General features: G+C 40.4%; 1 protein-coding gene across 1 annotated transcript; it reads left to right on the top strand.

The window, feature by feature from the left end:
• The first annotated feature begins 111 nt into the window (after positions 1-111).
• Positions 112-24348, top strand: nr1h5 (nuclear receptor subfamily 1, group H, member 5). The gene is made up of 10 exons (XM_047369306.1): positions 112-508; positions 11228-11626; positions 11707-11847; positions 13132-13256; positions 18303-18395; positions 18462-18558; positions 21072-21188; positions 21322-21411; positions 21493-21606; positions 23867-24348. The coding sequence occupies exons 1-10, from the start codon at positions 412-414 to the stop codon at positions 24070-24072; spliced, it is 1479 nt and encodes a 492-aa protein (XP_047225262.1). The 5' UTR covers positions 112-411; the 3' UTR covers positions 24073-24348.
• The last annotated feature ends 2634 nt before the right edge of the window (positions 24349-26982 follow it).

Here is a 26982-nt window from a genome sequence, read left to right as displayed (position 1 = left end):
ATTTCACATTCACATATTCTGACATGCAGTGAATGTTGAATATCTCTGAGGTCTCATCTGATCTCTCAAGTCACAGTTAGTTCCAGCTGTTTGGACTGCAGTTCCAGCCCTGTTCTTCCTGGGTGTCCCTACTTTCCCTTTTGTCTACCCCTGAGGGATACTTAGGACCTCCTCCAGCACTTCATCAACCTCTGACGAAGACCCTCAGCTGCACTCGTCCTCTTTGTATTTTTTCTTATGTCAGACGGAGAGACCTGAACACATTGTTGGGATTGAGGAATATCTCCTCCCTTTCTAGATCCTTCACATTCTGTGTGAATCCTCTAAATAACTCAGACTTTTTATGTTTGCTTGGTGTGTGTAAGAAGACAAATTCAGGACCACAGACTGGGGAGAGGATTTTCTGTCCAGATGAGAGAGTGGACAGAGCCTGAGATGAGTTTTTCAGCAGGGGGGTATGTCTCCACCTCAGAGGCTTACTGCTCCACGGAGCCTCTCCAGTACTATGGTGAGTCCTCCATCTCACTGCAAGCTTCTGCTTCTTCCTTCTCCACTCCTCATCAGATGGTTTTTATTTGCTTTTTACATTTACTTCTCCTGTTTCAACTTTGTTGCCTTTGCTTCTTTAAATATTGCTTCACCTTTACAGATATGCTCGGATTTTAATAGACAAAACGGACATTGACTGACATCCTAAAGTTAGAGATTGTACACTGATGACTGGTGGTGCAACAGTAATACTGTAAAATGAACACAGGAACAAACACTGAAGAGCCCAGGACAGTATTTACGTCTTAATTATATTTTTGACTGCTTTCTGTATTAAATTTGTTAAAAATCGATAGAATAAACAGGCAGATATTCTTTTTTATTATGTCTGGTTTTTAATCTGAAATATTTTTAGGTGTATCTCTGTTGGAAAACAAAAGGTCTGTGCTTGTATAGCGCTTTCACAAGTCAGAGGACTCCAAAGCACTTTATACTACATTCAGTCATCCACCCATCATTCACACACTGACAGTGGTGAGCTACATTGTAGCCACAGCTGCCCTGGGGCAGACTGACAGAAGTGAGGCGGCCACACAATCACCAGGCCCTCTGACCACCATCAACAGGCAAGGCGGATGAAGTGTCTTGCTCGAGAACACAAAGACTGAGACAGATGGACAGGGGTTCGAACCGGCAACCCACCAGTAACAGGACGAACCCCTACACCTGAGCCACCTTCGGCCCATAGATACGTATAGGGCCTAAAATTTTATTTTAAAAAGCACAATTTAGACATATGTTTTCAGCTTGTCTATTTGCACCTGGATTACACACAAAATACGCTTTAAACTGTCTTATTGAGGGCAGTTTATTCTGTAAACAGCATTATACTGTGATAATGTGATACTGTTGCAAATAAAGCAACTACTTGCTGCAATACAAAAAGTGTTAAAAACACATTTTTATTATTGTTACCTATTAACCTACTTGACGTCATTTCTAAAAGCAGTGTTTAAACTGTTCTTTGGCTATTCTTCAACATGTCATTTTTTTGCCAAAGGGACTTTGCAGGAAGGTAACTTTCAGTTGTTACACTAATCACAAGTACCTGTTGATCTACCTTGGGCTAATCATTGGCTACATCTGTGCCATATTGCCCACCCTGTGATCCAATCGAATGGTAGTTTCCTGTTTTCTTCCATGTCTTGCTGGTTTTGGTTTTCATTTGTAAGCATTTGAAAACTTTTTAGCTCAGTTTTCAGAGAGGAATAATTGTCCAACATATGCTGTCTTTGCCCTTAAATATGGGTCACCTGATTGACTCCTGTTTTGTCACAGAGTCCATTGCATCTCCGATTGAAGTCTGATTAGTCATCTTAAAGGATGTACAATTTTACAAAGAATTTTTCATCCATGGAATATGTGTGGGTTGCGCTCCCCCAAAAACAATTTCAAAACACCTTGTAATAATATCCTGATGGTGCTCTTGTTTTGAGTTGTTTGCAGATTAGATTATTGCACTATTTCACATTAATTAGGGTGAAAAAACACAAACAGACTCCATCAGGGTGCTTTGCCCTGGGGAAGATTGACATGTGTAAAGCTGTTATCAAACGCAAAACTTTCTGACTGCAAGATGACTGCTCTGCCAACTGAACCACAATCTCCTGTTGGTTTCGGTGATGAATAATTAATGCAAGAGTAACTAACTCATGGCAAGACAAGTTTATTTATATAGCACATTTCAGTAACATGACAATTTGAAGTGCCTTACATGATGAAAAACATACACTGCAGTGGCATGTTACAAGAAAGTAAAGTAAAGTCTGACTACAGACTAAAATTAATAAATACACGCGATGCTTTTAGGCCCACATTTTCTTAACATGAAACCAAGCCTTTTTCCCTGGGGAGGAGGCAACTTTTTAGAACTGTTCTGACCCATGAAGTGTCTCGATAATGGAGGAATATTCCTTTTTAAAACTGGTTCATGCCTGGACCGAAAGTCAGACACTTCCTGGTACTCGGTACCTTCCTCCTAACGTCTTCTAGGAGAGCAAAGTCCTTTACGCTGTCTGTTCCAAGGTGGAAAATACTAGTTAACCTTTACCCCCAGTAGAAACTTTTAATAATATGTTTTAGTTAATAGTTTAAGTAGAACAATCAAAATCAACTCCAAACTGATGGGGTTTTAACCAACATTCAGCATTTTACAGTCTTCTGGGAATTTGTTCCAGATTAGTGGACCATAAGAACTGAATATTGCTTCTCCATGTTGGGTTCTGGTTCTGAGGATGCAGAGTAGATCTGAACCAGAGGGCCTGAGTGGTCTGGAAGGTTGATACAACAACAACAACAAATCTTTAATGTGTTTAGGTGATAAGCCAATCAGTGACTTATAAACTATAACAGAAGTATTTTAAAGTCTATTTTCTGAGACACAGGGAGCCAGTGTAAGGACTTTAAAGCTGGGTGATGTGCTCCACTTTCTTAGTTCTAGTGAGAACTCAGACAGCAGCGTTCTGGATCAGCTGACTTTTTAGGCAGACCTGTGAAAGACACTGTTGCAGTAATCAATTCAGCTAAAGATAAATGCATGGATGAGTTTTTCCAGATCCTGCTGGGACATTAGTCCTTTAATCCTGGAAATGTTCTTTAGGTGATAGAAGGCCGATTTAGTGATTGTCTTTATGTGCCTCTTTAGGTTCAGGTACAAGTCTATCACCACACCCTTTAACCAGCTGCGCCCACACTATATTTACCATTAGAGTTTTTACAAAAGTAAAAGTAGCACTATTATAGTGGATAATAGAAATAAAAAATAACAAACTTGAAACAGAATCTCTCCTTGCTGTTTATGGAGCTTAAAGCTAGCAATAGCACAACAGCACAGCTAGCTGCCACAGGAAGTTAAAAAAAAGGTAGTCTTTTATAAATTAAAACAGTATATTCTTCCAAAAATAAAGCTAACAATTGTTTTGTTGCTGTTTTGTTTGGTATTAATTTTGACCTGGCAGATTAAAATTATTTTCAGTTCATCTAGAAGTGAATTCCTGATAGGAAATTTGACTCTGTCAGTGGATAATAAAACAATATAAAAGGTGTTTTAGAAAAAAGGAATTTAAGCAGTAAATTTACACTTGAAAAGTAAGAAATTTGCTATCATAATTTTCCAAGTGTGGATAAAGTTGGAGCTGCGCATGGAAAACTATATGGACTTTTTTTGAAACCTATATGGACTTTTTCTAAAAGACAGAAACACAATAATGCTTCATAAATTCAGTGGATTTTACATGAGTTTAGATTTAAGTTACAAGCCATGTTGCAGCTTTACTGGATGCTAGACAACTCGAAATTCAGGTTGAACCAAACCTTTGCCTCTTCATCTAGTGTTCTGATTAAAGTGGCAGCCAAAGCACTGGTGTTTAATTGAATTTATACAAATGAGACAAATGTGTCAGTGTTTTTAGAGCGGGGTTTAAAGAATCTGCATTTAGTGTAGGGTATTACAGCCCTTTTTTTTTTCTTTTTTTTAAAACTCCTATTATTGAAACACTGCTGATCCATTTCAGTTCAGATGCTAAAGCAGTAGTGAAATGGCCCCACACCACATCCCTAAAATTTCAAGCTGGTTGTGCTGTTTCATGATTTAGGGGACCTATAGATGTTAAGACCCCAATTACAGTTCAAGTAGTTAAAGGTAAATATTTTCTGCTTAGGTGTTCAGAATGCTACAAAAAACTACAAAAGCAGAAATTCAAGGCTAGAAAAGAAGGGCACTTTGACTTAAAAATTTTGTAGGAATCTTGATACATTTGTTTGAAATGGGTTGTTGAAAATCATTCATACTCTTCTCGATATTCATTTCAATTCAATTCAGTCTCTGACTTGCAGCATTCACTCCTGCTGGATGAGCATGTAGAGACAGTGGACAGACGGTTGCATTGACTTTTCAGCCAGCCTTCATACTGAGCATGCATGTAGCGACGGACAGTGGAGAGGACAAACTCCTTTTTAACAGGAAGAAACCTCCTGCAGAACCAGGCTCAGTGTGAGCGGCCATCTGCCACGACCGACTGGGGGTTTGAGAGAACAGAGCAGAGACACAAAGAACAAAGAAGCACTGATCCAAGAGAACTTTCTATGAGAAAGAAAAGTGAAACATTAATGGTTATAGTTCCTTTAGAGGCTTTACCTAGGAGACAAAGACAGCTAAGCAGCTAAGTCAATGGAAAATTATTTTTAGGTATTAGCAATCAACCTATTTCATAATTGCTGACCAGCTTTTTGCATGTTTTCACTGGTATCACCCTCATCTTTAGCTCCTTCCACAGGTCCTCTTTCAGATTCATGTCAGCACTCTGGCTGGGACGCTCCAAAATGTGAATATAACATGTTGGCAAAATTCAGCTATTAAATTTGCCAGGGGTATGAATAGTTTTGTGCTCAACTGTAATTATTGTAGAGAACTGCTGTTGCTCTCTTTTGAAAATAAGTCTAATACTGTCAGTGTTACTGAAGGAATAATACTAAGAACTTAAATAAACTAGTGTGTGTGCATACATCAGTAAGACTAATTTCTCAGTGATTTTCAATGCAGTTTTAATTTCGTAAACCACATAAAAGAGTTAGTCTGTCAACCCTCTTGAAAAACACCTCAACTTTTTCAAACCTTTCAATCAATTAATAACATCTTCTGAGAAATTAAGTTTGTTTCTGTTAAAATGAGCCCCAACTTTAACTTAAGTTTATAACTGGAGCTTATGTTTCACTGAAATGTCAAAGGTCGACAGAAAAGGGTCAGTTATGCATTATTTCACCATTAACCATGAGTGATAGCCAGCGTTATGCAACACGGCCTCATCTCATACTCTGTGACAGCTGATGAATGAGAGCTGAGCCTTTATTTACCGCCTCTGAGAACCCAATAACATGGGACAGGGGAAAAAAGACAGTTTTGAGGTGGTTCAGCCGGCTGCATCCACCGCATCACAGGATCTATTTATACTGACGCGTATCATCAACAAATTCCCTCTGTTACTGGAGCGGGGAGCCATGGGGGGTTGTTTGCTGGAGTTGTTTGGCTCCCTAGCGTGCGTGGGATGGAGGGGGAAGCTGAGGAGTGTTTAGACAGCGCTCAAATGGTTTACAAACAGTACGAAGCGCAGCCTCTGTCACACGCCGAGAAAGCAAAGACCCCCTCGCCTCTAACCCACAGCAAGCATCGTCTGATAAAGACAGGAAACATCTGGACACAGAGGGAAAGAGAGGAGAATAAAGACATCGCCTAATGAGGGTTAATAAGGGCTTTTAGACTGATCAGTCTCCTAAAATCTGAGATGCAGCATACTTTTACAAAGACAGGAATTTTTAATCATTAAAACTTCCATATGTCCAGCCTGCCTGTTATGAATAAATCAATGTTAACAGCTCAGAAACTGCAAAAAGACAACCTCAGTTACTGTGTCGAGACACATTTATAAGCACTCCTTTAATGCAGCTTCATCATCTCACACTGAACCATTTAGAATTCAACTTTTAATTTAAGTACAGTTAATTATGCAGTAAAAAAATCCCATGTTGAGAAATAATTGTTTTTTAAGCAAATCATCAATGAGACGTTTGCTTGCACCCCTGCTGTCAATTGTACAATTCCCTTTTGCCAACAGGACAGCGTTTAGTCATCTCCTTCAACATTTCACAAGGTCAGAGACTACAGAGAGAGGAATTTTTGACCATTCCTCTTTACACAAAATTGATAGATCATCCAGAGTCCTGGATCCTTTCTTCTCTTTAGCTCAGCCCACGTGTTTCTCTAAGATTTAGGTCTTGGGTCTCTGATTGTCATGGAATAAAAGCCTTGATTTTGTGTCTTATGAAACATCCCTGTTTGGATTTAAATTGTAATGACTCACTTTTAATTTACTGATAGACTATCAGTTCTTTATTTGAAATGTCCTGCTATTCTAAAGACTTCATGATATCATGCAATCTAACAAGATTTCCAGGGTCCTTGGAAGAGAAATTATTTGTTGTCAAAAGCTTAATCTTAGTCTCATCATCAAGTCTGATCAATTTAAACAATTAAATTTCTGGAAGAATTTAACGAGCTCCACATGTTTATGCTTTTAATGGTAGAACAGAAAATACTTGTTGTAGCATTCCTCAAATCAACCATTGGTTTTAGTCGGAGTTTGTAGAGAAATCAAAGTTATTCTGATGTAAAACATAATATACTGCAGGCGACACTCTGCGTGACCTAAAAGGGTAAAACATGTCACAACTTTGGGGTCCTAAAAGTAAAACTCTAGAGCAGATGTACAGTATCTGAAAGCCTGTATTTAAGAAACATGAATACTACAACTAAGACATGACACAGGAACTCAGAGTTTCATGATCCTTCAGTTGATCATCTTCAAGAAACCAGGTTTTCAGCAAATAGCTCACTAGGAAAATTGGTGCCACAATACTAAAAGTTTGACAGTCATAAAGTACGTAAAATACATTTAACTTATTTTTTGTCTTTATGACAGGCTGCTGTCACAAAGTGCCCATGGATGCTATTTAAAATGGGTTCTCTACAAATGTGTCCAGTATGTGCAGAAACAACCCTGACTCCACCCTTTGAATTTAGACGATTCTGGTACTGGACTTAAAATAAGTGACAACCAGCTAAAGTCTAAAGAAAGTTGAAAAACATGCAGAAAGCTTAAAGAAATATTGATCAAACCATAATCTTAACATAAAGAAAACAAATTCTGACGTCTTGGAAGGAAGGTCTCAGTCTAACTGGTCTCACATTTTCTTGAAACACCCTCTAATACATGGTAGATTTCATGGTGGATTCTATGATGGTGAACTGGCAAAACATCTGCAAACCATGACACTTCCAGCTCCATGCTTCACAGTTGGTCTGCTGTTCCTTTCCTGGAATTCTGTATTATTGCCAAATATGTCCCCTGTTTTGGGGTCCAAACAATGTAGTTTTACACTTAATTGTCCAAAGAATTGTATTCCAGAAGTTAGGCATTTTTCTACATTCTCTCCCCAAACTTTAGTCAGGCCTTCATGTTTTTCTTTGCAAAGGTTTCCTCCTTACACTCCTCCCATGAAAGTTACAAGTGTGCTGTCTCTTTCTCATTGTACAGGCATGAACTTCCACATTAACAGAAGTAATACCCTGATGCAGGTCCAGGGATAACATTTTAGCGTTTTTGGAGACTTTGTCTTAGTTGTTGTGTCTTTTGGGCAAGACACCTTACACATTGCCTACTGATGGTGGTCAGAGGACTCGGTGTTGCCTGTGTGTGGCAGCCCCACTTTTATCCGTCTGCCTCAGGGCAGCTGTGGCTACAATGTAGCTCACCACTGTCAGTGTGTGAATGTGTGAATGAATGGGTGGATGACTGATTGTAGTGTAAAGCGCTTTGGAGTCCTCAGACTTGAAAAAGCACCCTACAAGTGCAGGCCATTTACCTTTTTCACAATTTCTTTTAGTATCTTGTGGTCTGTTTTCAGAGTGCCTGGATGGCTAGACCTGGGTATGTTGGCAGTTGCTTTGAATGTCCTCCACTTGTAGACTATTCTCTGTTCTCAAATTTCAAACTTCGTGGGAACTCCCTTACCAGACTCACAAGCTGCAACAGTCTTCTTTCGAAAGGCCTCAGACAGCTTTAGATCTTCACCTCAACAGTCAGGAGCACATGCTTTACAAAGTTTTAAACAATAATTTCTTCCGTTTTAATTACTTCATTACTTGAATTTTTCAGTACTGTCAAAACTGATTCAATATTTAATGTCCAAATGCATTAGAAGAACTCACAGGCTATCATAGTCCTAATTGCTTCACCTAACATGTGTATGCACATTTTCACAGTTTAGATGGCTTTTGCTGCTATCATTATACTTCATGCATCACGTCAAAGACTCCTGATGGTATGGCTGCAGGGTGGGCTCTCCAGTTAATCAGTGTATACCGGCTAATAGCTCCCACGGCGACCTAGTTTGTCCAGCTGTACTTTCATTTGTTGCCAGTAGCGCCACATGTTTTCTCTGCAGAGACAAAAACTCATCAACTGTTCATCAGAGACCATCTCGAACCCCCAGAAAAATGCTACATGGCACGCAGAGATCTCAGCTGCATCCTGCTTCGCCAGTCCGAACAAGTTCACAAGGTCTCACTTTCGGCTTTTTATTGTGCCCCACGAGAGCAATCAAAACTGTGAAGTCACACGAGTCATGTGAAGTCACAGTCCTATGACGCTCTTTGGCTTTGACCAGCGTCATCTTGAAATGTTCAGTCAGATTTCGGTCATGCTTGTGGCATCTGTTTCACTTGACTGTTTTATTTGAAGTTTATTAGAAGGGTTAAACGTTTTAAAGTTTAATACTTTGACTCTAAAGTGCAAAACATAATTCACAAAAGACCAACTAATGAGAAAGATTTCAGTTAGAACAATATATCCCAAGCTAAATGGTGCCACAACTTAATAAATACATTTTATATTTATGTAGACATGTCAATAAATTATATTAATCAAAAACACATAGAATGAGGGTTCAATACCAATGAAAATTAAAATAATTAGGTTCTATTAAATATATGATTGTCTCCCTTTCAAAGTGAAATAGTCCTGACCCGACCCCATGCTAACAGAGTAAGCTAAGGCTAACACTAATCAGGTTAGCACTATAATTTTATTGGAAATCTGCACAAACTAACAATAACTTTATGAGAATAATTTGATTTTGATTTCTGTGCAGAGTAACCAATCAGATGAGTCAGTGGATGAGTCACAAGTAAGTAGGCAATAAAGCTATGAAACATGTACGTTATCCTGAGTGAAATCAGTATAAACATTGTGTGAAGTGACCCATGAGATTAAACCAACACAAAATCAGTTGTCCATTCAATTATGTGTTGATATTATTTGCTAATTCTACTTGTTAACTTTATGTATTTCTAGTTACAGACTGTGATAATAATGTTAGTATAATGCACAAGCATGGATGATTTAAAAGACAAATTACTGGAGCCATGGTGAGAATCCCTATATTCAACCTTGGGTCACTTCTGAGCACCAAGGTAGATCTGTCTTGACTTTAGAATCATCGCTGCTCTCATCAAACTCTGTAGGCTCTTATTTTTTCCATAATCTTCTAAATAGTTTATTGTTGTTTTTTTTTTATTTTCATAATGATCCTATACCAGTATATCAGTTTCATTTCTTTCATTTCTTCCCTCTTCTTTGAATCTGAGGACATTTTTTTAATAACTACATTATTTTCTTTTTGGCTTATCTTGTAAATATACCTTTTCTGTACAGTCTCTTATTTCTTACCTTTGTGTGAATCTGCATGCTGCCATCTGTCTGTCACTTTGCTGCAGGTACACCCGAATTCCCCCTCTTATTGCATATTTTTCTAATTTATTTTCAGATCAGATTCTAAAAAACTGCTACCTTGACAGTGGGATAGTGTGTCACACTTAAATTTTGATTTAAAAAGCCTTTTGGTTGGAGTTTGGCTACAACGAGGAAAAATGGTAACATCTGAACAACAATTAAGTGGATGATGTAGATGAGCTGTTAAAGTTTTTATTTCATGTTCAGATTTGCCAAGAACTTTATCAAACAGCCGATTTAAATGATGTAGTGCATTTGTAGATCGGATATGTCATCATTACAGTTCTTATTTGATGTAGATCAGTGATTGGATTTCACTCGTTTTTTAGGACAGCATCAACACTTACTTCTACTGTGGAGTTAATAAAAACCACATAACATACATATTTGCAAAATCACATCTTTCTGTAGCATATTTTTATTTTCCTTCAACCTTTTTTCCTCTCCAAGAAAAAATAAAATGTTAGGGTGATGTAAGAAAACCCAAAATATGTTGTAGCTGTTATGCTGCTTACGTCTCTGGAGAGTTTCAATGTTTAGGTTTAGGACAGGAAACATGCAACAATTAAATAGTGAAATAAATACCCACACTGTATCACCAAAGGTGACGAACAAATAGATCCAGTTTATATCCAGAAGTATAAAGTAAATTCATCCAATCATATAGAAAGATTTGAGGTTCCTTAAAATGTGATCCTAATTATCTCAGTCAAGTTCAGATTATTATAGCAGTTAGTAATACAACAAAAGTTTTCTTTCTGTGTCTTTGAGATGACAGGGCATACACACAAAAAACACAGAACTGGTCCAGGGGAATGTTCTATTTAAAGTAAATACAGGGCTACCCAACTCCAGTCCTCAGGGGCAGGTGTCCTGCATGTTTTAGATGTGTCCCTGCTCCATATTTGCTGATTCAAAGGACTGCACTGTCCCCCCAATATGTGATCAAGTTCTGCAGGAGCCTGCTAATGACCAATTTATTTATTATATTCCGATGTGTCAAACATGACTAGGTACTGGTTTTATTCACCTTTGGCAGTGGAAGTGATTGGAAGACCTGAATTCAATGATTTGGAGGGCTGGGGTTTACTTATATTTTTGCATGCAATTGATGTGTTTATTTCTAATCCCTTATTGATACATAATTAATTACGTTAATGAACAATGGGCCACGGTTGCCCTTGTTTTGATGTGAGAGAGCATGTTACATACTTTTGTATCCGGAAAGAAAACTATTTGTCTTTTACTTCTTAATATTAGAATTAATTTTTTTGTTGAGTAATTTGAAGGTTTTGTCTCCAGATTTCCATCACCTCCATCATCTCTCGTTCCAGACATGCTGGCAGACCCTCTCGGCTATCCCTTGCAGGACCCTGACTTCCAGTTGCTCCCTTACAGCCAGCAGCAGTACCTCCCTGCCAACCTGCCTTTCCCCTTCTATGGCTCCTCGCCGTCTTCCACCCCTTCACCTTCATCTTTGGCTTCATCCTCTCAGCTCTGCCATCCTCCGTACCAGTACACCTCTCACTGCATGGAGGGCCCCTGTGATCCCAGCCCAGAGTCTCTCTCTGCGGGCCTCAATCAGGGGCTTGGGCCAGCAAGGCTGCCTCTTGGGCGGAGGTCTCGGGTGGGGTCGGGAGGGAAGAACAAAGGTCAGGATGAGCTGTGTGTGGTGTGTGGCGATAAAGCATCAGGCTATCACTACAATGCTCTCACATGTGAAGGATGCAAAGGTACTCCTCTGAACACTGTTTTGTAATCTGTTAATGTATTTTAAATCTAAAGCTGGTGGTTGTTTTCACTTTAACTGCAGGTTTCTTTAGGCGCAGTGTGACTAAGAAGGCCGTGTATCACTGTAAGAGCGGCGGTAGCTGTGAAATGGATATGTACATGAGGAGGAAGTGCCAAGACTGCCGGCTGAGGAAGTGCCGTGCTGTGGGAATGCTGGCTGAGTGTAAGAAAGTGATTTGAATGCATGAACAGTTCAACGTGATGGAATCATAGAAATCACAACTAGTGATCCTAAATATAGAACTAGTCATTTTACTTTAGCTTGTTAGCTTAACTGCACGCAAACAACAAAGTTCTCTACTAATAATGTGTTTAAAAAGTATTCATAACCTTGAACTTCTTCACATTGTGTCCCGTTTTCACCACAAATGTTAATATATTTTATTTATGTGATGGATCGACACAAAGTTATGCATACTTTTCAAGTGGAAAAACAGCCTATCAAAGAAAAATCTGAAAAGTGCGTTTTGCATTTGCATTCCGTCTCAGTTATGCAAATACTTTTGAATAAAATCCAGTGCAACCAAAAGTGATGAAATTCATAATTAATTAAGAGTCCTGAGTGTAATTTATTGTCTGTATAACTATAGCTGTTCTGTAAAGGCTACCAATCAAAACATGGCTGTACACCTAAACCTACAGGTCAGGCAAAGTGAACATTTATCAAAGAGAAAGCGACCATGAGGCACATGGTACCTCTGGAGTAGCTTCAGAGAGCTACAGCTCAGGTGGGAGAATCTGTTTACAGGACATCTATTAGTTGTGCACTCCCCAAATCTGACATTCATGAAAGACTGATAAGAAGACAGCAACAATTGGAAGAAAATCCTGTTTGCAGTGTGCCACAAGCCATGTAGGAGACACAGCAAACGTGGGAGGAGATTCTCTGGTCAGATGAGACTAAAATTGAACTCTTTGGCCTATGTACAAAAAAACTGTGTGGTACAAAACTAACATTGCACAATACCCTCAATACACCGTCCCCACTATGAAACATGGTGGTGTGGGATCATGCTGTGGGATTGTTTGCTTCAGCAATTGGACAGGGAAGCTGGTCAGAGTTGATTTTGAAGATGGATGGAGTTAAAAACAGAGTGATCCTGGAAGAAAACCTTGTTGAGACTTGAGAGCCTCAACTTGAGAATCTCAAGTTGAGATTGACATGCAAGCAGGACAATTACCTCAAACATACATCCAGAGCTACACTGGAGGGGTTTAGATCAAGGTAAATCCATGTGCTAGCATGTGGCTGAACACAACATGCACCACATTTTTCAGCTTTTTAATTGCCAAACAAGGGTATCCTGTACCTTCCACTTCCTAATTATACTCTCCTCAAAAATACATAGAAGTGTGTGGTTGTAACATGACACATTGTGAAAGGTTTACAGGTCATGAGTACTTTTGCAAGGCTCTGTGTTTATATTTTCATTATTGTTTTTCCAAGGCCTTCTGACAGAGGTCCAGTGCCAATCCAAGCGACTGAGGAAAGGAGGTAAAAGCAGAGGTCAAGAAGAGGAGGAGAGCGCAGAGAGTCGGAGAGTCAGCTCTACCTGTCGGTTACCTGGACAGGTACCACATCAGTGTTTTGACTCGTCCTGTTTTTAGCCTTCCAGGCTGTGTGGTTTAAGGAATAGAAACTACAAAACTAAAAACTCTATAGAGCTCGCCAGAGGGAATTTAGAAAAGGTAATAATTTAGGAAATGATGCACAGATCTTTCTTGTGTCGTGCTGAGGTAGATCAAGACGTTCACACTGCAGGTCTTAATGCTCAAGTCCGATTGTTTCAGAAATCAGATTTTTTTGTGTGGTCGTTCACTTTACTTTGAAAATGTTGCGGATCCAAACTGACCCACATGCGCATAAGAACAACACGAGCGTCAACACGGAGAAATAGGTGCAATGGTTTAAATGCACAACAGAAGCCATTTATTGTCATTTTGTCATCAACACATTATTTCATTTAATTGAAATAATGTTCAATTAAAAAAAACTAATCTCAATCAAAAAAAATAATATTCAATTAAAAAAAACTAATCTCAATCAAAAAATATTAAGTTGTGATCAAAACTTTCAGAGTTTTTTCTCACAAAGAGAAAAAAGTTATTTACAAAACATAAACTTTTATTTGCGCATGTCAAAAATCTTTGGTTACGAGTCTCGCTTTTTTGGTTTTGACGCTTTCTGTTTTTGGTTGAACTCAAAGAATTTTGAGTTCTGGAAACATGAACATCCTGGGCGGGGCCTAAAGACGAACGATGTAAGACGTTTCCCTATTGGTTAGCGCTGACTAAAGCAGCAGACTCTGATCCACCGCATCTCTGAACTTCTGCTCCAACTGCAGGGCTTGCAGCGTCGCTTCAGTGAGGAGACATCAACTCTACAGAAGAAAACTGCGGTTAAGTGAGCCGACAGTCAGAAATACGCGGTCACGCCTACCGACACCAGCTCTCTCTTAAAGATTAGCGTCGCGCATACAAGGTTCTTTACGGTAATAGAGCAGAAAGGACCCCGATTAGAGGGTTATCTATATTATAACCAGAATTAGTATTTCATAATTTCACTGTAGGTTTCTGGAGAAATACACAACTACCCCAACAAAGTCCAACAAACGCTTCTTTTTGGTGAGGTTGATGAGGTCCTGGGAAGTGGTCTGGACAACTTAAAGTGCAAGAGCATCCAGATCTCCTCTGACCTCTCCTGGACCGGAAACGCCCCTCGCCTGTTGAAGAAGGTACAACAACAGCTCTTCTTCATCTCCTCAGCTGCTTACAGATATCTACAGGGCCACGGTGGAAAGCACTCTGTGTCTCAGCATGACAGTGTGGTGAGGGAACTGCACAGGAGAGGAAGGAAGTATCACGGGTTGTGAGGACAACACACAGGATTATGGGATGCCATCTGCCCGACATGGATTCTGTTTTATACTACACTTGGGGTAGTTGTGTATTTCTCCAAACCTTTACAGTAAAATTATGAAATACTAATTCTGGTTATAATATAGATGACCCTCTGATAAAATCTGAAGAGATTGTGTTGTCACCTCTCATGGTTTTGGAGAAATAAATTCCTGAAAGTGGGACAAATGCATATAATGGTTGAGCATTTTGAGGTATTTTGACAAGCTATTTCTCCAAAACTGTACAGTAAAATATAAAATATTTATTCTTTTACATAAAACATGAATGTGAAAGTTGTAAAAATGTAATTAATATAAATGTTCTGAAGGTTACTTTTCTGTTTTCCTCTTATTTTCTCAACCGTTGCCAGGATCGGCATCCTTTCTGCTCCATTACCGTAATGCACCTTGAATTAGCGACGCTAATCTTTAAGAGAGAGCTGGTGTCGGTAGGCGTGACCACGTATTTCTGACTGCCGGCTCACTTGACCGCAGTTTTCTTCTGTAGAGTTGATGTCTCCTCACTGAAGCGACGCTGCAAGCCCTGCAGTTCGAGCGGCCGCTTTAGTCAGCGCTAACCAATAGGGAAACGTCTTACATCGTTCGTCTTTAGGCCCCGCCCAGGATGTTCATGTTTCCAGAACTCAAAATTCGTTGAGTTCAACCAAAAACAGAGAGCGTCAAAACCAAAAAAGCGAGACTCGTAACCAAAGATTTTTGACACGCGCAAATAAAAGTTTATGTTTTGTAAAAAACTTTTTTCTCTTTGTGAGAAAAAACTGAAAGTTTTGATCACAACTTAATATTTTTTGATTGAGATTAGTTTTTTTTTGATTGAATATAATTTTTTTTGATTGAGATTAGTTTTTTTTATTGAGATTAGTTTTTTGTTTGATTGAATAATATTGAGACAAATTTAACTCCATATTTTAGCGAGATCTGAACGCCAATTCAGCACAACAAGCTGGATGTGGAGACACAGCCAGCAATGGTGGAGCAGGGTTGTTAACTTTACAGACACCGAGTTTATTCAGAACGTTATCATGTCGAGGGCAACTTTTAATCATGTTAGCGCCTCTCCTCTCAACTCCACAGGAAGAAGCCTTGATGCAATCAATATGGGACTACAGCAGGGGCAGATCATCACATGCTCGGAACCTCGATAGCATTTTAAAGTCCTCTGTTTGAAGGGTTGTTTACGAATTTTACAATACAAACTACGTCACACATTCAGACGGTTCCTATAAGCGTTTCAATTAGGCTTGAATAAAGATTTATTTTTGTTTATGAACGAGCTCTAACGTCTCGCTGTCTTCACTGAGTAGTTCTATTCTAGCCCCCCGTATGTTTTGCTAACTGCTACCGTTTCCTGCTGGGCGGCACAAAGTTGTGACGAAAAGTGACGTCAAAGTCACGTTTAATGCGCTTTGGTCGTTCACACTGGAGTCACATTCCAAAAGACCAGATACGAGTGGGATTCGAGACCACATATGAATATGGCTCAAATGTGAGTTGAAAAAATTAGATATGGGCCAGATATGATCGTTCACACATGTTCTAAAAAGTCTGACCTGGTCACCTGGCCCCCCCCAAAAAAAAAATCTGATTTGGGCCACATTTGCCTGCATTGTGAACGGGGCCAAACAGAAGAAAAACAATGCAGGAAGTGAGGATCAGAGAACAAATTTCAATCTTTTTCTTTAACAATCAATAATTGAAGTTTTGTTTTTAGTTATGTCAAATGAATCCTGTTAGAAATGTGTAGAAATAGAATATATCTGGTGCTGGTCTGAACTACACATACCCTTATCATGGCCATGAATGCCATTCTTTTGGCTGCTGTTAGATTGATCGATTGATCTTGGCCAATAATTGATTTAACGGATTTATTTGAAATGTTCTTTTTTGAGAACTGCATGGTATACTGTTCCTAGCTATGTCAAAATCCAAGGTAGGATGCACAAGTTTGAACTATTGTGGATTTTCTCTTATCCACAAAGGTTCAAAGCTTTACATACAGACTCAATAAAATACTCTCCTACAAAATTTTACACCTTTCTGTCCCACTTCAGATTTTCCTGTTATCATCCACAAGCTTCTGGCTTAACTTGCAGTTTAAACAGCCAAATGTCTTCTAAGAGAAAGGTTTTAGAGTCAGTTGTGACAAACGTGCTATTTTGGCCAAAGTGAGGTGAAATTTGTTTGGAGTCAAAGTGAGCAATTCGTGCCTAAGAAGACTGCAACAACTGTCAAGCATGCTGGTGGCAGCATCAAACTGAGAGGATTTTGGCCCTCAGTTGAATTGATACATTTTGAAAAGAAAGGTGGTATTATGAAAACTAAAGATCGCCTCCAAGTTCTTCAACTTTACCTCAAATGAAGATCTAGCCAACAGGACAGTGATTCCAAATACATGTTTAACTGGTTTTAAAATGTATGAAGCAGGCTAACATTAGACACCTTTGATGGCTCCAAACTCAACCCTATTAAAAAGTGATGCACTCTGCTTAAATGCTGGGTTTGTGCCAGAAAACCACTTAATTTAAATGAGTTCTCTAAACTCTGACAAGAAGAGTGGTCAAAAGTCCACCCAGAAGCCTGTTGACGTGTCCAGGTTCTCTGCACCTCGCTAAGCATTGTTCATGTAAACGTCAGTAGTGTATGTACTGTATATATTTGAGTCTGTATGTATAATCCTAAACTTGTGTGAATTAAAGAAATTTCTCAATAAATCTGAATCTGTGCACCTAAATCTTGCTTTTAAAATGCATTGACATGAAATGTTGTTTTATCATTCAATCCTCAAAGAGATTTATCCTGATAAACTATTAAAAGCCCCAAATAGAGTACTTTGTTTTACAAGTTATGAACATTTATAAACAATAAAGACTGTAGCTGTGTGTTTCGTGCTATTGCCATTCCAATAATTAAATTAGAAATATGCACATTGGTGTACTTTAACAGAATTTCTATCCTATTGCTGTTTTTTGTTTGGTTCTGAGCAATTTTTTTTTAAATTTCAAATCAGGCTGTAGAGTACTGTCAACTTTCCTGCTGTTGAGGAGAGGTACAATGTGTGGTTTGATAATTACTTTAATACATATTACATATACATATTTGAAAACAAATCTTTGAGCACTAAACTGGTTTAAAACCATGAGGAACATGCAAACAAGGAGTTTGCGTGTGATTTAACGCACATACCCTGGTTCTCAATGGCAAGTCTAGCTTCTTCCTACTGTCCAAAAATATGCATGTTAGGATTTCTTAGGAGTTATTGTGCTTAGGTGTGAGTGTGTGTGTGCATGGTTATTTGTCCTGGGTTGCCATGTGATAGACTGGTGAACGGTCCAGGTGGTTCTATGCTTCTCGCTCCATTACCGCTGGAGATAGGCACTGGCCCCGATGACCCTGCAGGCGAAGCCAATATAGAAGATGGATGTTAATAACTCTTTACAAAATAGACAAGTTGTGTTGTTCTTTGTTAGCAATCGGTGATTGCTTCATATACTGTAGCTACAGTTTTTGGTAGCTTGCTATTTTGTAGAGTGGTTTGTTGATTGCATAGTTAGCATGTCACCCAGCATTATTTTTAGGATAAACAAAAAAAAAAAACTGTTTCTGTAACAAAGACTATAATAAAACCTTAAGAAATGATTTTACTCTAGGACGTTTTTAAACCATGTAATGAGTTCATTCCTATCTGCCCCCGGCTCAGCCTGCCACTTTGACCCGGGAACAGAAACACATTGTGGACAGGATGGTGGAGGCTCATCGCCAGTTTAGGGATCAAGACTGCAGCAGTTACATGGTGGGTATGTATCCAGACTTTGTGTTTACCAGTTGTTATGATGTGCTCATGTTCTTATGTTAACAGGTGTTTGAATGGCAGTGTGCTCTGGAAGGGGAGGGCCTGTCTGATGTTCTATCCCCTCACCTACACAGACTGCTGCAGTTTGCCAGAACAGTGCCGGGTAAGATAGATAAAAAACTTTACTCATTGCAATTTTCTTTTTTTTTAATCTACAGTTTTCAAAAAGGAAAAAAAAAAATTTGTCTGTCAATTAGCTTGCTGGTGCGTGTGTGTCCCAGTGTTACTTGAGTTGAACATAAATTCCCTTCTTAATGCTGACATTTTTTAGAAGTGTCTTTCAGCAATTAAATATCACGACATGGTGCTAGTGTAGATGTACACTACAGATCAAAGATTGATGGGGTTTGGCATGAAACAGATGAAAAAGTGGAAATGCACCTCATCCCCATATGTATGGTGAAGGATCTGTAATGGTGTAGGTCTGTTTGTCTTCCAAAGATCATGGGAACCTTTTTAGAGTGCCTATGCCTGGACAAACCCCTCTTACTAACCCCCCACACCCCCATTATCTCCCCTTCCTGGCTGCTTCCATGATACAAGCACACACAGAAAAGGTAACAGTTTGTTAAGACATCATTTCTTCAGATATTTAAATTGTATGTAGTTTAGGAAGCACTTAGCAGCTTTAGCTAAAGGATAAGAAGACATCATGGGTTAGCAGCTCACATGATGTGAGTACTTTCTGATTGACACCAAACACACACTGGTCTCCCTATTTTCAGCAGCAGGCAGGGAGCGCGTTTTCAGTACATAGGGGCACGAACTCCCCATTGACTGTACAAGGATAAGAGCAGAAGAAAACTTGTTTAGGAAGCAACTGAGAGAAAAGAAGGTTGTAGTTTTGGCATTGTGTCAATTTATTCAGTTTTCTAATGCTGCCCAGGACAACTGTTCATATGACCCATAATAAAAACCACCACTGGATGGCATCATGAACTGTTGTCATTATTTTGGTCTTTTGACAGAATAATGACCCCAGAAATACGATCAAATCAACACATAAATGGTGCCAATAAATTTAGGACAGGTGTTTTTTTTCAATCTTTTGGGTTTAAATATGCTTAAATTAAGGATAGATTCTTCTAAGGTTTTTTGTTTGAGATTATACCACTACAATAAAATATAAAGTTATTTGAATGCCTTGTAAAAATCTTTACCAGTGGCACTAATAAAAGTGGAGAAAGCTATTTGTACAATGTGTCAAATATGGTATTACCTTCATATGTAGGCAGTGTTTCCTCTTCCAAATCTGAAGTGAAACTTCAGCTACTCTTGGCTGGCCTGGGTTCTCCCAGACCATGGGTGGTGTCTTTGGGGATTTCTGGGGAGTCCCTGGCCTTGGTCAATGCTTGGCTGGTGTAGGCACTGGCAGGTCAAGAGGGGGCCAGTTGGGCAACTAACCCTAAATGGAGGATTCGTGCTGGTGCCTTGGTGTCACCCCTCCCCCTCACATATGAAACACCACACAGCAGTAGGGTCTTTGGGTTTGGGATGATGGGCCTTGTGGACAGAGGGGGAGCACCAAAGAGTGCCCCCACCCCTGCTATATTTGGCCTTGTCCTGCACCTCAATTTTAATGCAAGAGAGACACTTAGGGCTTTGGGGTTGGAGTGGGGAAGACATTGCTGTCAACAAGCAGTGGGGTCTCGCACAACTCAGCCACAACCCCAATTTTAATCCACTTTAGACATACACATCTGTATTTATCACAAAGTTTCACATTACCACAGACATAGCACATGACACAGGGGCAGATGTGCTCAGGGGGCACAGTGTGGTGTCCTGGCTCCCGCCACAGAGGCTGTGCTGGCTCGGCAGGAATTGAGGTGTGGGGATAGCTCGAGGGTGTCTGACAACACCATGGAGGTCCCAGCAGTGGGTTGCCTGCCTTGGCAGTGTGTTTTCTGTGTGGGTGCTTGGGCCACATCTCAAAGTGGTGGACCCCCATTTGGTGGCCTATGGCTCCCGGAAGTGTGTTGGGCTGGTTTAGGCCTATGTGGGCTGCACTGGGCTCTGGTTAGTATCCCTCCCTCTAGACCTCTCAGGGTTGGGGCTCTGTGTCTCTCTGTGTGCCTCTTTGACCTGGGGGCTCCTGTGCCCTGCTGGTGACCTATTTCTGTGCTGGGCGTATGGCTGACCTGGGATAATGCTTTATGTCTGGCTACCTGGGACTGCTGCTGCTTCTGGGGCCGGGTCTACCTGCCTCTTGTTGCTCTTAAATGCTCTGGATTGCAGGCCTCTTACTGTTCTCGCCACACTAACAAATGCACACTTTCAGGTGAAAACTTGCACTCACTCACACACACACACACCAACTCAACACAAACACCCGTATTACTACACATATGTGTAGAAATATGTGTGAGATATCCTTTTTGCATAGCAAAACTGCCCTGGCATATGTAGACAACCATCTGGTCCATATAGAATGCCTGAATCGCAGCAACAGGATAAGTGAAAAAAAAAAAAGTGAAAAGTCCACATTTGTGGTTGTTTTTCCTAATTTATTTTTACAGATTACAGTAAAATATCAGAGAATCAACACTTACATTGACCTGAAGTTAAATTGTGAGCATACAAGTGAAGTAAAAACAGTTCTGTTCTCCAACCCAGGTTTTGACCTCCTGGATTTCTCAGACCAGATGGCCCTCCTGTCTGTATCTTCACTGGAGGTCATGTTCCTGCTCTCTGCCCAGCAGTTCTCCAACAACCCAGCAAGCCCTACTCCAGGTAAAGGCAAAAAAGGCAAAAAAAAGACTGAAGAAAAAAGATGACCCACACAAAAATAAAAAGATATAAAGTACAGATTTGGAATATCTACACCTAAATCTGTAACTCTTACAATCCATAACTGTATGATCAGTCTTGCAGCTTTTCAGCACTTCCACTAATGGCTGGCTCAGAAATCTGGACTCTAAGGAAAACTTCCAGATCAGGATGCCCATCAGTTCAGGTGAGCTCATTCATATGCTTTAATCTCCACACTGTGGACATAATGGGTTCATTTTAAGGATTTGTTTACTGGTGTCGACAGGAAGCAGTGAGGATTTCCTTGGCTCGGTGCTAAACTTTCTCCACAGCATGACGGTGCTGCATGTGACTGAGGCTGAATACACCCTGCTTACTGCCACGGCCCTGCTCTGCTCAGGTCAGAAATCTCCAGTTAGTAAACTCCTCCAAAGTTACAATGTGCCGCTTGGCTGCTACTCTAATTAAAGCTCTGGTCTTTTTATTTTTGAATGCTTGACAAATATACTGTAGTTTGGAATACAGTTTTATAACATAATTTATAGAATGGCTTTATAATGAGATTAAATTAAACAAAGGTGAACTCTGTTGGACCACTTGTTGCTGAATATTGGACTACTTGCACAGACACCAGGCCTCCTGATGCTTGCGGCCATTTTGTATCCCGGACAGTCCGCGCCTCCATATCCCGTCGAGCATCACGACTGTTATGACGGGGCGTCTCAAGTCTGACGTCACAAGACGCTATATAGGAAGGCGGACATTTTTAAAACTCGCTTTCCAGCTGGCAATCTTGACGGGGTCGCCACGCAACTGGAGTGTCCTTGGAAGTAAAAGAGATCCCACGTGGAGCCTTCATTTATTTCTCTCTCTCGTTGGCCAACGAACAATTCATAACTGAGGTTTCTGGACTAGGAAGGCCAGGAATTTCACTTTGCCGATCGAAGACGTGAGTTTAACACGTAACTAAAAACACGGAGTTCGAGGAAACGAACTGCCATCGTGTTTCACCCCTAGTCGACTGCTGATGATCAGATCCTATTTTTTCCTTTTCGTCAAGAAGACCAAAGAACGGGACTGACCGCTCTCTTGGAGTGTAACTGCGGACGCGCACAACGCTTCAAACCCCCCCGTTTTCCCTCTCACTCGCTGACCCAGAAGGAGTCTTCACCAAGTAAAACCCATCTTTTATTTAATCTTTTATTTCTTTATTAGAGGGCCTGGGCAGGGTCAGAGGTGTAGACCGATCAGAATAGCTGGTTAGGATCTCATGTGTTCTGAATGATATGTGCATGTAACCTTGCTTATTGAAACTTTGATGTGTTATGTTGATATCGGGAGCTGCTGGGTTCCCAGATCTGCTTGTGTTTCACCATCTGAGAGTCAACGCGGGTGCGTTGTAAGACTGGACTGTTAAAACAACCTCATGGTAAAATTCTCCATTTCCCCTTTGTCTTCAACCTCACTGTGCTAGCTTGCCGCCAAAAGTTTGAATCCTTTGTGCTCAGGTGTTGGGGGGAAGTTTTATGATCAGGACATCACTGAGTACAGTCGGAGCTGCGCTCCACCCCCCACTCACCACCACACCCCTTTTCATATTCTCATTCCTTATGTTTTTGCCATAAACTGCTGGTTGATTCAATACATACCCACTGCCGTTTGTTGAATTTTGCTTAGTTAGATGTGTTACCCCTGTGTTTGTAGAACTTTGCATGTTGAGTAGGTGAAGATTAATAAATATTCACATAGATAAAGAGAGAGCGTTTTGTGTTCATTGTGTGCGAAAGTGATTCGTCAGTCAAAATAAGGTCAACGTTCCACACGTTTCGGCAGAAACGGTCGATTAAACAGTGACATCTCCGGCAATAGTTATTAATTATTACGGAGTAGTTAACGGTTGTAATTGTCAAAGGCGTTGAGTCGCAATCACAACACCAGAAACATCTCTGGTCTCGATTCATAAATGAGGATTTTGGTTAGGAAGTTGATTTTGTCAGGTTATGATTTGTAATTATAATTATTGATCAAGATTAATCAATCAATAATCATAAACCCAACAACTCAATAAATTAGACAACTTCCTGTAGGGAAGCTTTGACTCCTAAATTGCAGAATAAACTGCCCCTACACATAAGACAGGCTTCAACCCTCAATATTTTTAAGTCTTATTGTAAAACGCCCCTTCCACTCAATGGCTTTTATGTATGGATATTGTTCTATTGTCTTATTTTATAGTTTGTTGTATTTTACTGCAATATTACTCAATTTTGTTGTCTGTTTCCTGATGTTTTTATGGTTTGTTGTCCTTATTCTTATTCTGGTAGTTGATGGACAGCTCTTTGGTCAACACTGCAGATATATTTTTTTTAAATATGCTGTATAAATAAACTTGAACTTAAATGCTGGTTAAATAAAAAGTAATAAGTGCCCCCCACACTTTTCAGATTTTAACTTGGAAAGAACAATGTATTATTTTCTTTACTTTTCACAATTATTCATTACTTTGCCTTGGTCTCACATCACATAAAATCCCATCAGTCATTTGGAACTTGGTATTTTCAAAGGACGAAAAGGTAAAAAGGTTTAAGAGGTGTGCATACTTTTTCCATGTATCGTCTGCAGTGGATTGAACATGAGACTTTCTATGCCATCATGTGCAGATCGAGCATCCCTGCAGGCAGTCAGCTGTGTGGAGAAAATGCAGGAGCTGATCCTAGACCTGCTTTCCAGGGTGTGTGGAGCCCAGGCCGGAGCAGCAGCACGGGGAGGACCACAGCGTTTCGGCCACCTCCTGGGCAGACTGACGGAGCTACGCACCCTCCATCACAACTACCTCCTTCTGACAGGACAGCAGCCAGCAAACTGATGAAGAGGAGATTCATGTCTTCAGCACCCAAGGTCTTTTGGAGATCAGAAAGAGCTGGAGCATTTATTTTCTCAACTGACTCATCCTGTGGTCATTTAGCTTCAGTGGTTTTAGATTGTTGTAAATGGGCGGAGCAAAGAATATTTTTTATATACTGCTATTAACTGTTATAATAAACATTACCAGAAATGTTTATGTTGTAGAACAATTTTAAAATAAAGTGTTGTTTCTACATTAATAAAAGTTTATCCATTAAATGAAAGTTATGGCTGAAAATCATGCAAATGACCTCTTTCAATGTTTTGTGTAAATGATTTGTAAACTGTTTCATTAAGTATGTTAACATGCTGTCATACTGTTTCCCATCCTGCTAAATATGTTGGTGTATCAAAAACACACGAGGGTCTAAACATGAGGAAAATCAAGTTCTAACATCTTTAAGGTATGTGTTGCTTATGAGTTTCCCCATTTTATATAGTGTACTGTGTACTATATTGTTACGAAAGGTGTAAAACTCATCCAGATGGGGTATGTTGCTTTTGCTGCTGTGTCTAGTCTTATTTATCTTTTACATATTTAGGATCAACTTACCACCTTTGGACAAAAGTCCAATGCTCTATACATAATCTATAGGTGCCTCTAAGGAGTCCAATATTGGTGGCTTTATTGAACAATGGGTTGAGACGTTGGCTGCACGTAGGTAGCACTGTTGCCTTGCAGCAAGAAGGTTCTGGGTTTGACTCCCGGCTGGGCGCCTTTCTGCATGCAGTTTGCATGTTTTCCTTGTGCTTCCTCCCACAGTCCAAAAACATGACTGTTATTAGGTCTCTCTCAATTGCCCTTAGGCTTGAATGGGTGTGTGCATGGCCTGTCCTGTGTGTTTCTGTGTTGCCCTGTGATGGACTGTCGATTCTACAGCTGTGGCATATAAGGGTTGGACAGTGAAACTGAAACACCTGGTTTTAGACCACAATAATTTATTAGTATGGTGTAGGGCCTCCTTTTGCGGCCAATACAGCATCAATTCCTCTTGAGAATGGCATAAACAAGTTCTGCACAGTGGTCAGAGAGATTTTAAGCCATTCTTCTTGCAGGATAGTGGCCAGGTCACTACTGGTGGAGGAAAACGTTTCCTGACTCGCTCCTCCAAAACACCCCAAAGTGGCTCAATAATATTTAGATCTGGTGACTGTGCAGGCCATGGGAGATGTTCAACTTCACTTTCATGTTCATCAAACCAATCTTTCACCAGTCTTGCTGTGTTTATTGGTGCATTGTTATCCTGATACACGGCACCGCCTTCAGGATACAATGTTTGAACCATTGGATGCACATGGTCCTCAAGAATGGTTCGGTAGTCCTTGGCAGTGACGCGCCCATCTAGCACAAGTATTGGGCCAAGGGAATGCCATGATATGGCAGCCCAAACCATCACTGATCCACCCCCATGCTTCACTCTGCAACAGTCTGGGTGGTACGCTTCTTTGGGGCTTCTCCACACCGTAACTCTCCCGGATGTGGGGAAAAGGTGGACTCATCAGAGAACAATACATGTTTCACATTGTCCACAGCCCAAGATTTGTGCTCCTTGCACCATTGAAGCCGATGTTTGGCATTGGCATGAGTGACCAAAGGTTTGGCTATAGCAACCCGGCCGTGTATATTGACCCTGTGGAGCTCCTGATGGACAGTTCTGGTGGAAACAGGAGAGTTGAGGTGAACATTTAATTCTGCCATGATGTTTTTTGGATACAATCCAGGTTAGCACCCGAATATCCCTTTCAGACAGCTTCCTCTTGCATCCACAGTTAATCCTGTTGGATGTGGTTCGTCCTTCTTGGTGGTATGCTGACATTACCCTGGATACCGTGGCTCTTGATACATCACAAAGACTTGCTGTCTTGGTCACAGATGCACCAGCAAGACGTGCACCAACAATTTGTCCTCTTTTGAACTCTGGTATGTCACCCATAATGTTGTGTACATTTCAATATTTTGAGCAAAACTGTGCTCTTACCCTGCTAATTGAACCTTCACACTCTGCTCTTACTGGTGCAATGTGCAATCAATGAAGACTGGCTACCAGGCTGGTCCAATTTAGCCATGAAACCTCCCACACTAAAATGACAGGTGTTTCAGTTTCATTGTCCAACCCCTGTACAGGTCCTTCTCAAAATATTAGCATATTGTGATAAAGTTAATTATTTTCCATAATGTCATGATGAACATTTAACATTCATATATTTTAGATTCATTGCACACTAACTGAAATATTTCAGGTCTTTTATTGTCTTAATACGGATGATTTTGGCATACAGCTCATGAAAACCCAAAATTCCTATCTCACAAAATTAGCATATCATTAAAAGGGTCTCTAAACGAGCTATGAACCTAATCATCTGAATCAATGAGTTAACTCTAAACACCTGCAAAAGATTCCTGAGGCCTTTAAAACTCCCAGCCTGGTTCATCACTCAAAACCCAATCATGGGTAAGACTGCCGACCTGACTGCTGTCCAGAAGGCCACTATTGACACCCTCAAGCAAGAGGGTAAGACACAGAAATAAATTTCTGAACGAATAGGCTGTTCCCAGAGTGCTGTATCAAGGCACCTCAGTGGGAAGTCTGTGGGAAGGAAAAAGTGTGGCAGAAAACGCTGCACAACGAGAAGAGGTGACCGGACCCTGAGGAAGATTGTGGAGAAGGGCCGATTCCAGACCTTGGGGGACCTTTGGAAGCAGTGGACTGAGTCTGGAGTAGAAACATCCAGAGCCACCGTGCACAGGTGTGTGCAGGAAATGGGCTACAGGTGCCGCATTCCCCAGGTCAAGCCACTTTTGAACCAGAAACAGCGGCAGAAGCGCCTGACCTGGGCTACAGAGAAGCAGCACTGGACTGTTGCTCAGTGG

The sequence above is a fragment of the Girardinichthys multiradiatus genome, chromosome 1 (assembly GCF_021462225.1).
Source record: "Girardinichthys multiradiatus isolate DD_20200921_A chromosome 1, DD_fGirMul_XY1, whole genome shotgun sequence".
Lineage (NCBI taxonomy): Eukaryota > Metazoa > Chordata > Actinopteri > Cyprinodontiformes > Goodeidae > Girardinichthys > Girardinichthys multiradiatus.
This window is presented reverse-complemented; position numbering and strand designations above follow the sequence as displayed.